This window comes from Urocitellus parryii, chromosome 1, assembly GCF_045843805.1.
Source record: "Urocitellus parryii isolate mUroPar1 chromosome 1, mUroPar1.hap1, whole genome shotgun sequence".
Lineage (NCBI taxonomy): Eukaryota > Metazoa > Chordata > Mammalia > Rodentia > Sciuridae > Urocitellus > Urocitellus parryii.
The window spans coordinates 52,131,820-52,145,651 of NC_135531.1; the positions used below are offsets into that span (position 1 = coordinate 52,131,820).

The window sequence follows — 13,832 nt, forward strand, 5'->3', positions numbered from 1 at the left end:
CTAAGAAAAAATAGTACAGAGAAAAAAATATAAATAAAAAAATCAAACTGGGCTGGAGTCATGTATGGCTCAGTGGTAGAGCGCTTGCCTGGCATGTGTGAGGCACTGAGTTTGATTCTCAGAACCATAGATAGATAGATAGCCGACAACAACTCTCCAAACCTGAATGCTATTCTTCTCACTTTCCCACCAGCAAAAAAGAAAAAAAACCTATGCTTAGACAGTGGTTTAATGGCATTTAGCTTTTGGAGAGACCATCATCACTCCAAGAATAAGTGACCTCATAGTATAATTTATACTTTTTCCCAGGCTAATTAAAAGCACTCTATTTCCAAAAAGCCCTATCTTGTTTATAAAAGAAGCTCATTTAATTGTGACTACTGAGTCTTCCCTCCTCAAATAAAAGGAAAAACCTTCTTTTCTGGAGTTTAGTATTTTAGCAATTTTAGTTAGAAGGAAGAAAACTACCTAGTCAGTCAAATTGTATCTTTTATTTTAAATTTGCTTCAGTATTATGTAATGTTTAGTGTCTGTATCTGAAGAAGAAAAGTAGGGGCTTATTAAAATAACTTGGACAGGGCAGTGGATATCCCTCAGTAATAGAGCACTTGACTAATTTCAATCCCTAGTATTAGGGGGGAAAAAGACATTTACTGCCTACTAGCTGTAGTTTACATTCTTCGTATATGAGATTTTTCAACAAAAGAAATCTTAGTAATATAATCACCCAAAGTGATAGTGGGGTTATTGTTTGCTTGGTTTTCATTTTTTTTCATTTTAGCAAAACAACCTGCTTTCTAAAAAGTGAATTCAGGGTTTGCAAGTGTTTTCTTCTGTTGAATATGGCTTAATGACTGGAGGAGGCCACACCAGTATTGTTGCTAGAGAAGCCTTCATTCCTCACCTCTGTGTCTGTGGTTCCCAGGGAAGGAAAATACAATCATGCAGCATGCTTTGGTCTTCAACCCGGCTGCCTTCTCCCTGATGGGAACCGGATGATGTCTGTGGCTGCCCTTGTGGTAAACTTCTCACAGCCATTAGCAGGTCGGCCCTCTCTCCTGAGGCATGATGAGGTGAGGACTTACTTCCATGAATTTGGTCATGTCATGCATCAGATCTGTGCACAGGTGAGTAATTTCTTTACCAATTTCTTTTTCTAGTCAATTAGTTGCTGTAATAATATAAACATGTGCAAGAATTTCGTAGGCCTGCAAAAACACAGTTTCCCTTATCACGCCCTCTTTCACAACCTAATTTTTCTCAGAGGTTAATCCACCAATGAAAGAGCTTTGTGAATACCCACTGTGGAGAAAGAAAGACGACCATCATTAGGAAGTGTTACAAATACTGTGCTCTTTTCTTTTAAGTTTTTTTTTTTTTGAGGTTTACAGGAATTTGCTGTAAACGTCACAGATAAATTGTGCTATAATCTGTCCCTTCTGCTTATTAACGGTTTTTTCAGTTTGGTGGCTTTTAGTCCTCTCAGGCCCCTTTACTCCTCTCCTAATAATAAATGTTTGTAACAGCTCCCTTATTAGCCTCAAATTTGAATCATAGACAATATACTAAAACCATGCAGAGAATTTTCCAGGAAACATTTGGGTACGTGCAATGGATTAAAACTAATTTCTTTACTGCTGAAAATGAAAAGTACATTTATTTCAAAAAAAGAAAAGTACATTTATCTCTAGGCCTGGGTTTCATCTCTAGCAATAATAATTATAATAATAATAAAGTATATTTATGATCAACTTTGCAATGCAGTCCATTTAACTAAGCTCAAACTATTCTGGTTGGAGCCTTCTGAACTTGCTAATGTTTAACTATTATTAACATGAAAAATCTTTGGTCAAATATTTAGCCTAATAGTTTAAATACACTGATATTAACAGAAATGGAGGGACAGTTGTCTAAATTTGGAATCTGTGTCTATAAAAATAAACTTTTTAAGATAACTGTTTTATTACAATCATTTATTTATTTATTTATTATTTATTTATTGGTACTGGAAATTGAACCCAGGGGTGCTTAACCACTGAGCCACATCCCCAGCCCTTTTTATTGCTTAGAGCCTCAGTAAATTGCCGAGACTGGCCTTCATCTTGCAAACCTTAGCTTCACCAGTTGCTGGGATTATAGGAGTAAACCACCACACCCAGCTTATAATAGTTCTAAATTTACAAAAACGTTACAAAAATTGTCTATGAACTTCTTCCTGTTTCCCCTTAAACATGTTGCCTTACTATATTACTGCAGTACATCTATCACAACTAAGAAGACAATATTGTCACAGTATTCCTAACCCCATGTTTTATTGGAATTTTACTAGATTTTCTCTAATAATCATTCTCTATACAGGGAGTCTTCCTAAATCATAGTAGAATGTCCTCATGAACACAAAAGAAATAATATTTTTGTTTTCCAACCATTAATGCTTGGGTGTGACTATGCAGTAAGACATACTAAAGTATTCAGAAGTTTTGTCTTCCATGTAAATAATCCTGAATGGAGCAGCAACAACTATAGACAGAAGTATTTCGTGTTATCAGCATAAGTCCAAGAATGATGTTGCCTATGGTGACATGACATCATTTTCTATGACAAACACCTCCTTGGAAACCCCCAAGAAAGAAAGTAATAACTTGGATTTACACGGTGGATCCTAGTATTTGTACTCTTAATTTGTGTAAAAAATGCTTTTCAAAATGTGTACAGTGGAGGGGCTGGGGTTGTGGCTCAGTGGTAGAGCGCTCACCTAGCACATGTGAGGCACTGGGTTCGATCCTCAGCACCACATAAAAATAAATAAAATAAAGGTATTGTGCCCAACTACAAATATATATGTGTGTGTGTGTGTGTGTGTGTGTGTGTGTGTGTGTGTGTGTTTTAATGTGTACAGTAGAGTTAGTTTTGAGGCTTGCTTAGTTAACAATTTTTTGTTTTTATGAATCACTGGCAGGGAAACTTGAATAACAAGCAGAAAATGGAATATCTTAAGTTTGTTTTGTTCTCCTGGCCTGTGTGGGATCAGCTTTGGGCATTCTGTATCCTTAGCCCACAGAACAACCCCTGTGTATTGTAATAATTAAGTATTCATCATTTCCCAAATACCATCACCTCTATTTGAAATGATTTAGTTCTCTCAACATATTATCTTTATATATTAGTGCTTTCATCTTTTATTTAAAAAGCAGGGCTGAGGTATAGTACAGTGGTAGACAATGTGCTTACCACTCATCCCTAGTACCAAGCAAACAAACAATAATATTATAATTTAAATAAGTGGAGGAGAATAGGATAGAGGTTTATCCAGAAAAATAAGTCCTGATATAGCCAATTTTATCCTCTCTTTAACCCAGGAAAACTTTCAGTATAATCTAAACTTTCTTGCATAGATAATTTTAAAGTCTATTATCATGGCACTGGAGTTTCAGAAATAGTTATCATATGGAACTTCTATCAGTGTCCATTGTGTGGCTTGACATTTCCTTTAATTCTGATAACTCCAGGTTTCATTGTCTAAAATACTTTTATGAAACATCAAAACTTCTAAATTTTAGACTCATGGTATATTGGCTAGATTAGCTAAGATCCAATTATTTATTAGTACACATATAATGGTGTGCTTTTAAAAAGATGGATCCTCGCTTTTTTGGATTTGAAGACCCTATGAAAATCTGATTTAAGCCATGAGTACCCCTTCTACAAAAATGCAAACACCCTCAAGTACCCAGAATTATACATGGTGTTCTAAAGGCTCATGGACCCCTTGATATCCAGACTATAATGACTCCAAATTAAGAACTCCTGACTTAAAACAGTCTCTTTCTGGATATTGATTATTGGCTAGAAGTTTCACAAGGAAGTAATTTGGTGTCTTAATCACATTCATTAAAATATATAGTATTCTTCAAATAGGATTTTTTATTGCTTTTGATGATTGTTCTTTTTGCAGGCATAGTTCTCTTTTAACCTTAGTATCATATGCTTATCAGGTATTCATGGTACAGTTCTCCACAATTCTCATTATTTCTAACATTTTTTTCCCTCTTTTGTGTGTATGGTGTATGGGGGGATGCTGGGGATTTACCTCAGAAGTGCTCTACCACTGAGCTATACTCCCATCCATCTTTATTTATTTATTTATTTATTTTTAGACAGGGTCTCACTAAGGCTGGCCTTGAACTTGCATCTTCCTGCCTTAGTCTCCCAAGTTGCTGGGGTTACAGGTTGCCACTGCGACCAGCTTCTTACATTATTTTTGATCCTTTGAGATACCTACTTTAATGCTGGAAAATATTTTAATTTGATATTATGGCATTATTATGTTCGCTCATGTGTCAAATAGCCCAAATGTCATAATATACACCATGTTCACCAGTTTGGTGTCTTTCACTTGAAACAGTAGACTGTATTCAATTCTGGAAGTTTTGCCTAATCTCATCCATGAGCACAGTTTGTGTCATATGATGAATAGTGTTTGGTACAATCCTTTGCTTGGTCATCTCTTCATGAGATTATCTTTGAAAAATCTTTTTGTCTATTCATTCTTCTAAATGTCATGTAATATTTTAAGAACTTTTTAGTAATCTTATTTAGAGTCAATGATCACTACTTTGGTTTTTTGTAGGCACAGATCCATGTATTGACAGCTTAAATAATAAGTTTAAAACCTTTTGTTCTAACAAAATGGATGGTAATGAATAAGAAAAACCATAATTTTTATGTTCAGTAATACTGCTGACATCTGATAAATGTATTATAGTGAATAAGAAATTTGCCATATGTATTCAGTACATCAGGTTTAGGACATGGTAGTTCACCATCTGAGTTCTCCACTGTGACAGATGTAATGACCAGAAGAAATCATTTGAGTTTGTCACAGCAATATTTAAATATGTTAGCAGGAATGTCCAGTTTTCAAACATGCAGATACACTAGTTCAATGTGTCTGCTAGCTCACTTTTCAGGAGTTGAGTTTCATTCATATTTTCTTGAGTTTACACTGCAAGGTGGGTAATTTTAAAGATAACAACCAAGAGGAGATATCACAGGTATCTGTTCCTATTTCCTGATTTTATTGTGGTTTGGGCTCTCAGTAATCACTGGCCTTTGGAACTTCTGTAGAATAGGAGAAAATGCCTTTACTAATGTCCATTGTGGTGCCTTTGTTACCTTGTGCATTAAGAGCAGTAATGAGCATGCCTGTAATCCCAGGAATTTGGGAGGCTGAGAGAGGCTGAGGAAAGAGGATTACAAATTCAAGGTCAGCCTGGGCAATTTAGGTAGACCCTGTCTTGGAATAGAATTAAAAGGAAAAAAAAAAAAAGCGTTGGGGATATAGTTCAGTCATAGAGTGTTTTCCTAGCATGAATAAAGGCTGTGGGTTCAATCCCCAGTACTATGTTTTTTGAAAAACAACATAATGAGTTTTGAACTGTAAAGATAATTTTTTTTTAAGGAAACATTAGGCTTCTGAACTAAACATGAGAGGGACAACCCATCAGAAAAACTTGGAATTATGTGATTTGGAATAATCTATAAGTTTGATCAAAAAACTAATAGTGCATTTTGGTGGTTTTTTTATTAGTTTGTTTGTCTTAGTTGTAGTTGGACACAATACCTTTATTTTATTTATTTTTATGTGGTGCTAAGGATCGAACCCAGGGCTTTGCACATGTGAGGCGAGCTTAAATGATATTATTCAGAGGGGCACACTGGTGTTATGACAAGAACACTGGATTAGCCTCCCATGGTGTCGCTTACCAGTAGTCCTGGCTACTCTGGAGGCTGAGGCAGGAGGATCACAAGTTCAAGGTCACCTGAGCAATTTAGCAAGATCCTGTCTCAAAATAAAAAAATAAAAAGGACTGGGGATGTAGCTCAGTAGTACAGTACCCAATTCTCAGTGCCAAAAAAAAAAAAGGAAGAGAAGAAAGAAAGAATACTAGATTTAAAAGCATCTGTATTTTGTGGGTCTACCTGTATAACTTTTGGCAAGTTATCTGACCACTTTGACCATCTTATTTTTCTTATTCATAAAATGGAACAATAGTGGTTTTCTTATCTACTTACTTCATTTTGGGGAAATTAAATAAATATGTGGAAAAGTACTTAGAAAAGCATAAGTATTTGAAGTATTCTCTTAAAAAATTTATTTTGAAGTATTCTTATAATCATGCTTATGTATAATTCAATCCTTTGGGGATTAAAATTGGGGGAAAAATTTCTTGAGGCAGTTCTATGAAGCAGTTCAGTGGGTGTCCAAAGAAGACCTGAGGAAGGTGATTGGGAACCCTCAGGGCTGTAGCTGTGTTTGGTTTGTCTTGATGATTACTGCCTACTTCTGATTCCTGAAGCAAGATCAGAAATGAGCAGTTTAGAGTATTGGGAATGGTGAAGGATTAGGATTAGATGTAGAGAAATACATTAACATTAACACTAAGGAGTAAATACTTGGAAGAAGCCAAAGACAAGCATGGTCATACCTGAACAGGCAGACTGAGAGGCCAAGAATGAAAGCCAAGAATACCGAGCATGGACAGTGTGCGTGTGCACAGTGCTTTGAATCCATTCATTCATTTTATCCTTGTGGTACTCTCTGAAGCAAGTACTATTATTTTCTCCATTTTCCTGTTCTTGTCACTCTCATTCTGTGCACTAGAGGCAGCACTGTTGCACATAGTCTGAATTGAGTCTCCTGTGTATATACTCCTGTTGGTTGGTCTTCTTTCTCCTTCATTATTAAATGGTATTCTAATAATAATATGCAAAGAATTGGTTTATCTAATTTCTCACTGTGTAGGTTGACACTGAAGTTGAAGTAAAGTAAGCTGCTTATCAGCAATCTTGTGGCATCTGCAGTGGCCTTACCACCCTAGGTCCAGCTCCTGCACATAGTCACAGTTTATGACTTTTTAACGTCAGACATGCTTTCTTTCTGAATCTTTTCCTCAATTTTATTTTTTATTATATATATATACACAAGCACAACATTTATGTATACATAGAATAAATGATAATAACTAACATTAGAAACCAAAATGTGAATCTACATAATATTTATTTCTATTTGGGAATATGCTTATTTCTATTATTTGCTTATTACATTTTCTACGTGTGTTGTTTTTTAAATAATTAGAAAAATATATTTTAGAAAAATGTTCAGTTGTTCAGTTGCCAGATGTAGTGGCACACACCTATAATCCCAGCTACTCCAGAGACTGAGGCAGGAGGATCACAAGTTCAAGGCCAGTCTCAGCAACTTAACAAGACTCTGTCTCAAAATAAAAAATTTTTAAAAATTGAAAAGGGCCGAGAATGTAGCTCAGTGGTAGAGCACTTGCCTAGCAAGAGTAAGGTTCTAGCTACTATCCCTTGGTGTAAAAAGCAGAATCATTGATTAACTACTGTGACTGTATTGTAGGCTAGTGTTCAAAAAAAAGAAAAGTTGCTGTATCTGGAATGTTTAGAGTTTAGCTTGAGGCCATAAAATGCAAAAATTTTTAAAAATGAAAAGCATGATATTGTTAAGTAAAATGACAAAGATTAAATGTTAAGTATTCAAAGAAGACTGAGTAGTAGAGAGGTGATTTTAGGCTGGAGGCTGAGGGCAGGTCTTGAAAGTAAGAGAAACTATCTGAGAGTTGTTTCAGTTTGGGAAGCATTTTTCCCATAGTTTCATTCACTTCACAAGTGTTTATTGAGCACCTCCTATTTTTTGTGTATGTGCTAGGAAAAGGTATACTGCCCAACTTTCTTAGCATTTGAATTGGAAAAAGTACTTTTATTGATTTTCATCTAAAAAGAAGCAATTTATTTTTTTCTTTTATTTATATATGACAGCGGAATGCACTACAATTCTTATTACACATATAGAGCACCATTTTTCGTATCTCTGGTTGTATATAAAGTATTTTCACACCAATTCGTGTCTTCATACATGTACTTTGGATAATAATGATCATCATATTCCACCATCATTTCTAACCCCATGCCTCCTTCCTTCCCCTCCAACCCCTCTGCCCTATCTAGAGTTGTCTATTCCTCTCATGCTCCCTCTCCCACTATGACTCAGCCTCCTTATATCAAAGAAAACATTTGGCATTTGGTTTTTTGGGATTGGCTAACTTCACTTAGCATTATCTTTAAAAAGGAGCAATTTAAATAAGAAGTGCTTAGTTAGGAAGGTATAACTAGTTTGGAGACAAGCCTGTGAATTTAATTTATAGTATTCAAGATTTCTCCAAATTATCTGTTCATATATCCTTCAAATGGTGGTGGGAAACTGACCTGTTGAACAGCAGGGCTGTTGTGAAGATTAATAATAAAGCTAAAGTGTTATTCATATCCTCTTTTTAAAAAATATTTTTAGTTGTTGATGGACCTTTATTTATTTATTAATCTATATGTGGTGCTGAGAATCGAACCCAGTGCCTCATACATGCTAGGCAAACACTCTACCACTGAGCCACAACCTCAGCCCTCATAAACTCTTTATTACTACTATTACTTTCAGTGATTGTTAGATATGTATGAAGTTAAAACTGTGATTTTTGTGGGAGGAGATGGTATTGGAGATTTAACCTAGGGGCAATTTACTACTGAGCCACATTCCCAGCCCTTTTTATTTTTTATTTTGAGACAGAGTCTCACTAAGTTGCTTAGGGCATTGCTAAATTGCAGAGACTGGCCTTGAACTTGCAATCCTTCTGTCAGCCTCCCAAATCACTAGAATTATACGTTTGCACCAATGCACCCAACTGTAACTGATTTTTTAACCATCTATTTATGGCAGTTCTTGCTCTCTTACATTAATTTCTCCATTATGCCTGAATTTTAGGGGTAGATCAAACAGATAAGGATATGGAATGACTGCTACTAAATCAGTAGTGGATCAGACAGCCACAGTCCGCTCTTTTGAGGCCTGTCCTTTTTCCTGAACACAGTACACTTACTGATTTCAGCAATCACCTTTTCTTTGAGTTGGGATTTGCCATCATGGAAATAATACTTAGTTGGAGCCACTAAAAACAACCAGTCTCTTTATTGGGACAATAACTTGCAATACTTTGGCCTTTAAATACAGTAAAAGTTCACGTGACTTTTTATTTTAGTTCAGTTTCTGTCATTTTGCTCCAGCTCTCAGTGCAGAGTATAAATTGACAGGTTAATCTGTGGCATCAAGTCATCTGTTTAAAAGTCTGAAGTGGAATATATTTTAGGCATCTTATTGTCCATTTAAAAGATAATAAAGAAAAATCTCCTGCCTAGACAATTTTCTTCCTCTTAGGAACTTCTATCCAGGGCTGGGATTGTGGCTCAATGGTAGAGTGCTTGCCAAGCACATGGGGGGGGGGGGGCATTGGACTGAATCCCCAGCACCACATAAAAAACTAAATAAACAAAACACAGGTTATTGTATCCATCTACAACTAAAAATATTAGGGGGAAAAAAAAACTTCTAACCAAACATGAATCTAAGTTTACTTTGTTTTCTAGGCTTTAATTTTGAAGGCATTTCCTGCAGCAAATGTGTTCTAAAACTTGTTGAAATATCATCTGCAAAATCATTTGAGTTGGGTTACTTTGGCAGAGGGGTTTGTTGTTGTTTTGTTTTTTCTTTATAAATTATTCAGTTTTATCTAGGAGGTATTTTAGTATCAATAGCTATCATGGCCCATAAACTATTTTCAACACCTTCAAATTGATCCTACTGAAAAGTACCTTTTTTGGGGGTGGGGTACAGGGAGGTATGGAGAATTGTACCCAGGGGAGCTTTACCGCTGACCTACATCCACAGCTCTTTTTATTTTTTATTTTAAAACAGGATCTCACTATGTTGCTGAGGCTGCCCTCAAATTTGCAATCCTTGGGCCTCAGCCTCTCAAATCATTGGGATTACAGGAGTATGTCACCACATCCAGCCTATATAAAGTAGCTGTTAAAGTTATTTAAATTATAATTTAAAAACTGGTTTTTAGCTGTTTTGACTTCAGGCCCCATCAGACTACTAGATCCCAAATCTTGCCTTCTGTGTGGACATACACAGTGTCTGACTGTGGATGTCTTTGTCTTGAGAATTTAGTTGTTTGCTACAAATTGAGCCTTTGAATTCTTTAGGTTCTTTGTCCTCCTCATTTGAAAACTATTCAGATGATGTTGCCCAAAGGGCTCAGAGAGAAACAGCATGACTGACTTTTGGGAAATTAGTAAGCAGTAGGGCTATTTTTAGCTTTTACTCCTTGCAAACATTTCCTTTTGTTCTTTAGAAGACATTGTTGATCTATTCATTCATCAGCTGTGCCCCCCCCACACACACACACACAGAACAACAAGACATCAGGGTAGAATAAGCCCTCTCTACTCTGTTCAGCATAACTGTATTGATTCCTATTTTATCCAATTTTGACTCTAACTCATAAGTTACTCATTTGTTTGCATTTTTCTGGATACTGAATAGCATCCCCCCAATACACTACACAGACACACACTTTTGTTGTTATTTGGGGTTGATTTGACTGAAAAATATTCCCACAAGCAGGGTATATAAAGTTTATGGTTTTGTCATACTGTATGGTGATAACCTATGGTGTGATTTACCATTATTTGCTCTGTTAGTACCTATCTTAATAAATGTATAAAATTGTGCAGTTAGTAGTGCAGAATCCCAATTCTCAGGGTATATTCCTGGGGTATGAAGGCTGGCTTCTATGTCTCAGTCTTATGTTTGATCTTTCAGAAGTCTTCCAGTGTTCCAAAGAAGCCCACTGAAACTTCACTTTAATTCTTCATATAAGGGGGAAGTTTGATGTTAGACTTTTCTGTTTTAGATCTCTTCTAAGAGGACTTAGTCATTTTGCATATTTTAATTTAACTCTTCTCTTTCCATTTTTCCCTAAGAGAGAGATGCACTGTAGCATTTGTAGTAAATATTATAGGTTATGGAATCAAATCACCTATTTCAAAGCCTTGTTCTGCTGTTAATCTCTGTGTACCTCAGTTGCCTTGTCTCAAAAATGAAGATAACGGTACTGCTTCATACAGTTGTTTGGGGATTTACATCAGATAATCCATGTAAAGAGCCTAACCTAATGCCCGACTTAGTAAAGTCTCAATGCATGTTGGTTGTAATAATTATTGTATAAGATCATTTTATCTGTAATATAGGGTATAATCTTAGAATGCCAGAATGAGGCAAAGTACTCCATTTCTAGGGACCCTTGCTTCTGTCCCTGTAAGCATTTTTTATTGGAATGTCCTCAACAGAGGTGGCCTAGTTCCAGAGCCTAGTGAATTTAGTTTCCCTTAGCCCTCCAGTATTTGCAGCTCTTCATATCTAGAATCAGCACAATTATAATAGGAAGTCAAGCAAAACGTGTTTTTGCATAAAGAGGGGAAGGCAGAATGTGTGATGGCGTTCTGACATCTGTGCCTCTGCCCTGGGCCAAAAGCAGAATGGTTGTTTGCTGCTGATTTGGAATCCCATCTGCTGCCTTCTCAGTGCTTAGGTCCCTCTTCTTGTCCCCCATGTAAAGCCCCAGGGATGATGAAGTCTGGGAAAGAAGGTTGAAATATAAGACATGAAAAGGAAAGTGAGATAGAGGTTCGGGAGAAAATGTGCAGAATGACAGACCCCCACTCTACGGATGACCCACTCAGGGCAATGCTGTCTTTCTCTGCCAGTGACAGTTTTACAAGTGTGCTGTAGACAGTGTGAAGGACATGCTAGCCTGAAAAAATAAATAAAAACAACGGGGGTAGTGGGGGGGTGGCGGGGGGGGGGGGACTAGCCTGTTCCAGTACAGCTCCATCTTTGTGCTTGAGAGCTTTTCTGACCTCTGATTCAAGTATTTATTAAACTAAGCTTTTTAAAACTCTTTTAAATGTTTTTATTTTTAAGCTCTTAGCCCAGGCCTTATATTTTTACAATGGGTGCTTTGACTTTTGAATATATTCTTTCTGTTTTCTTACAGCATTTAACTCACCCCACTGCCAACTAATTTACATACTATCTCCCACTGAAGTAACTTCTTATTTTGAGGTATCATCTTCTGCCCATCCTGAGAGGTCCCAGTCAGGCTGTCCACAACATGATTATCTTAGAACCACTGATTTCAAGGGTAGGACACAAAGCATCACACACACACACACACACACACACACACACACACACAGTGTCAGTCGAGAATGTTCTAACTTAACTCTTTAATGACTTAAGCTTGAGTTAGCTAACAGTAGTGTGATGAGTTCCCCAGAAAGGCATGTATTGAGTAAGCACAAGTAAGCAACTTGTGTTTACACAAGGAGCTAAGGAGATTACTTGTCTTATGATATCTTTATTTTTAATGGAAAATTCTTTGAAACTATATTTTTATTTTCAAAATTTAATGTTTGCTTTTAACTTAGACCTATTTTTTTTTCCTGCTTAGGATTTCCTAGTGATCGTTCCAAGTTTATGTATAGTTCAAACGAATGGAATAATACTTTAATATGGAGTATTCAGAGGTTGTTTTTCATGTTGTTTGGCTACTGTATTTTTACTTCAGTTTGAGGTTATTTCGACACTTCATTCACAAACACAGTTGGCTCTGATTTTGCCTTAAGTTTTAGTGTTCCTTAATTGTAATTCATTGCATATGTACTTTTTTATGCTAGGCTTTAAAAAGTATCTCTGTTTGCATTCTAGACTGAGTTTGCACGATTTAGTGGAACAAATGTGGAAACTGACTTTGTAGAGGTACCATCACAAATGCTTGAAAATTGGGTGTGGGACATTGATTCCCTCCGAAGATTGTCAAAACATTATAAAGATGGAAGCCCTATTACAGATGATCTGCTTGAAAAGCTTGTTGCTTCTAGACTGGTCAACACAGGTATGAGTTGTTATTTTAGAAAAGGAAAATAAGTGAGAATAGCTTAATGTAGAATTCTTGGCCTCTTCTTCTGTAGGACTTATGTTCCCTTGTATATTGATGGTACCCTGAGGGTGCTAATATGCAGAGAGAGAACTCTAAATATATTGGAAGAGGAAATCATGGGATTATCTGGGGCTGGGGAAACAATCTCCTTTTAAATCTTAAATTCATTAAGATATCTTGGTCCATTTGATGATATATACTACTGGAATCAGTTTTTGAAATCTCAGATCTTGTAATGTTAGAACACATAGTTCTCTCTTTTCCAAAATATGGTTAAACAGGGGGCTGGAGTTGTGGCTCAGAGGTAGAGCACTTGCCTAGTATGCTTGAGGCACTGGGTTCGATTCTCAGCACCACATATAAATAAATGAATAAAATAATTTAAAAAATATATGGTTAAACATTCTTACATCTAGGTCTTCTGACCCTCCGCCAAATTGTTTTGAGCAAAGTTGATCAGTCCCTCCATACCAATACATCGCTGGATGCCGCAAGCGAATATGCCAAATATTGCACAGAAATTCTAGGTGTTGCAGCTACTCCAGGTATGTAAATCCTGTAACTTGAGTTTATTTTGCTGTGAAGGAATTGTAGGGCATACTCTTAACACTGCAGGGGAGGTGAAGTTATTCAAAGCTAAATTTATTTATTTCTATAATAATCAGGCCATGACTTTCAGATGAGCATACTGTGTCCCTATGTGTTATCCTGTCCAGATGTGCTCAAAGGAAAGGTGGCTCCAGATTCACAGCATTTTAGTGTAATCAGGCATAAGCAATTGGCCTCCACCCAGGAGCTGAGAGAGCCATTCGCATTTGGCAACACCGGTCTGGCTTCTTCCCTGTATGCTCCCTGACTTCCCTCTGATTTTCAGTAAGAAATTGGCAGAGGGGTGTTTTTAGAGAGAAACTT

General features: G+C 36.5%; 1 protein-coding gene across 1 annotated transcript in view; it reads left to right on the top strand.

Moving 5' to 3' along the window:
• The window catches only part of Nln (neurolysin), a 101,595-nt gene that overhangs the window by 73,046 nt on the left and 14,717 nt on the right, over positions 1–13,832 (top strand). Inside the window, exons 9-11 of the mRNA XM_077800350.1 lie at positions 926–1,127; positions 12,689–12,875; positions 13,337–13,465. Coding sequence (XP_077656476.1) covers positions 926–1,127; positions 12,689–12,875; positions 13,337–13,465 — 518 coding nt within the window. The remainder of the gene's footprint in view (positions 1–925; positions 1,128–12,688; positions 12,876–13,336; positions 13,466–13,832) is intronic.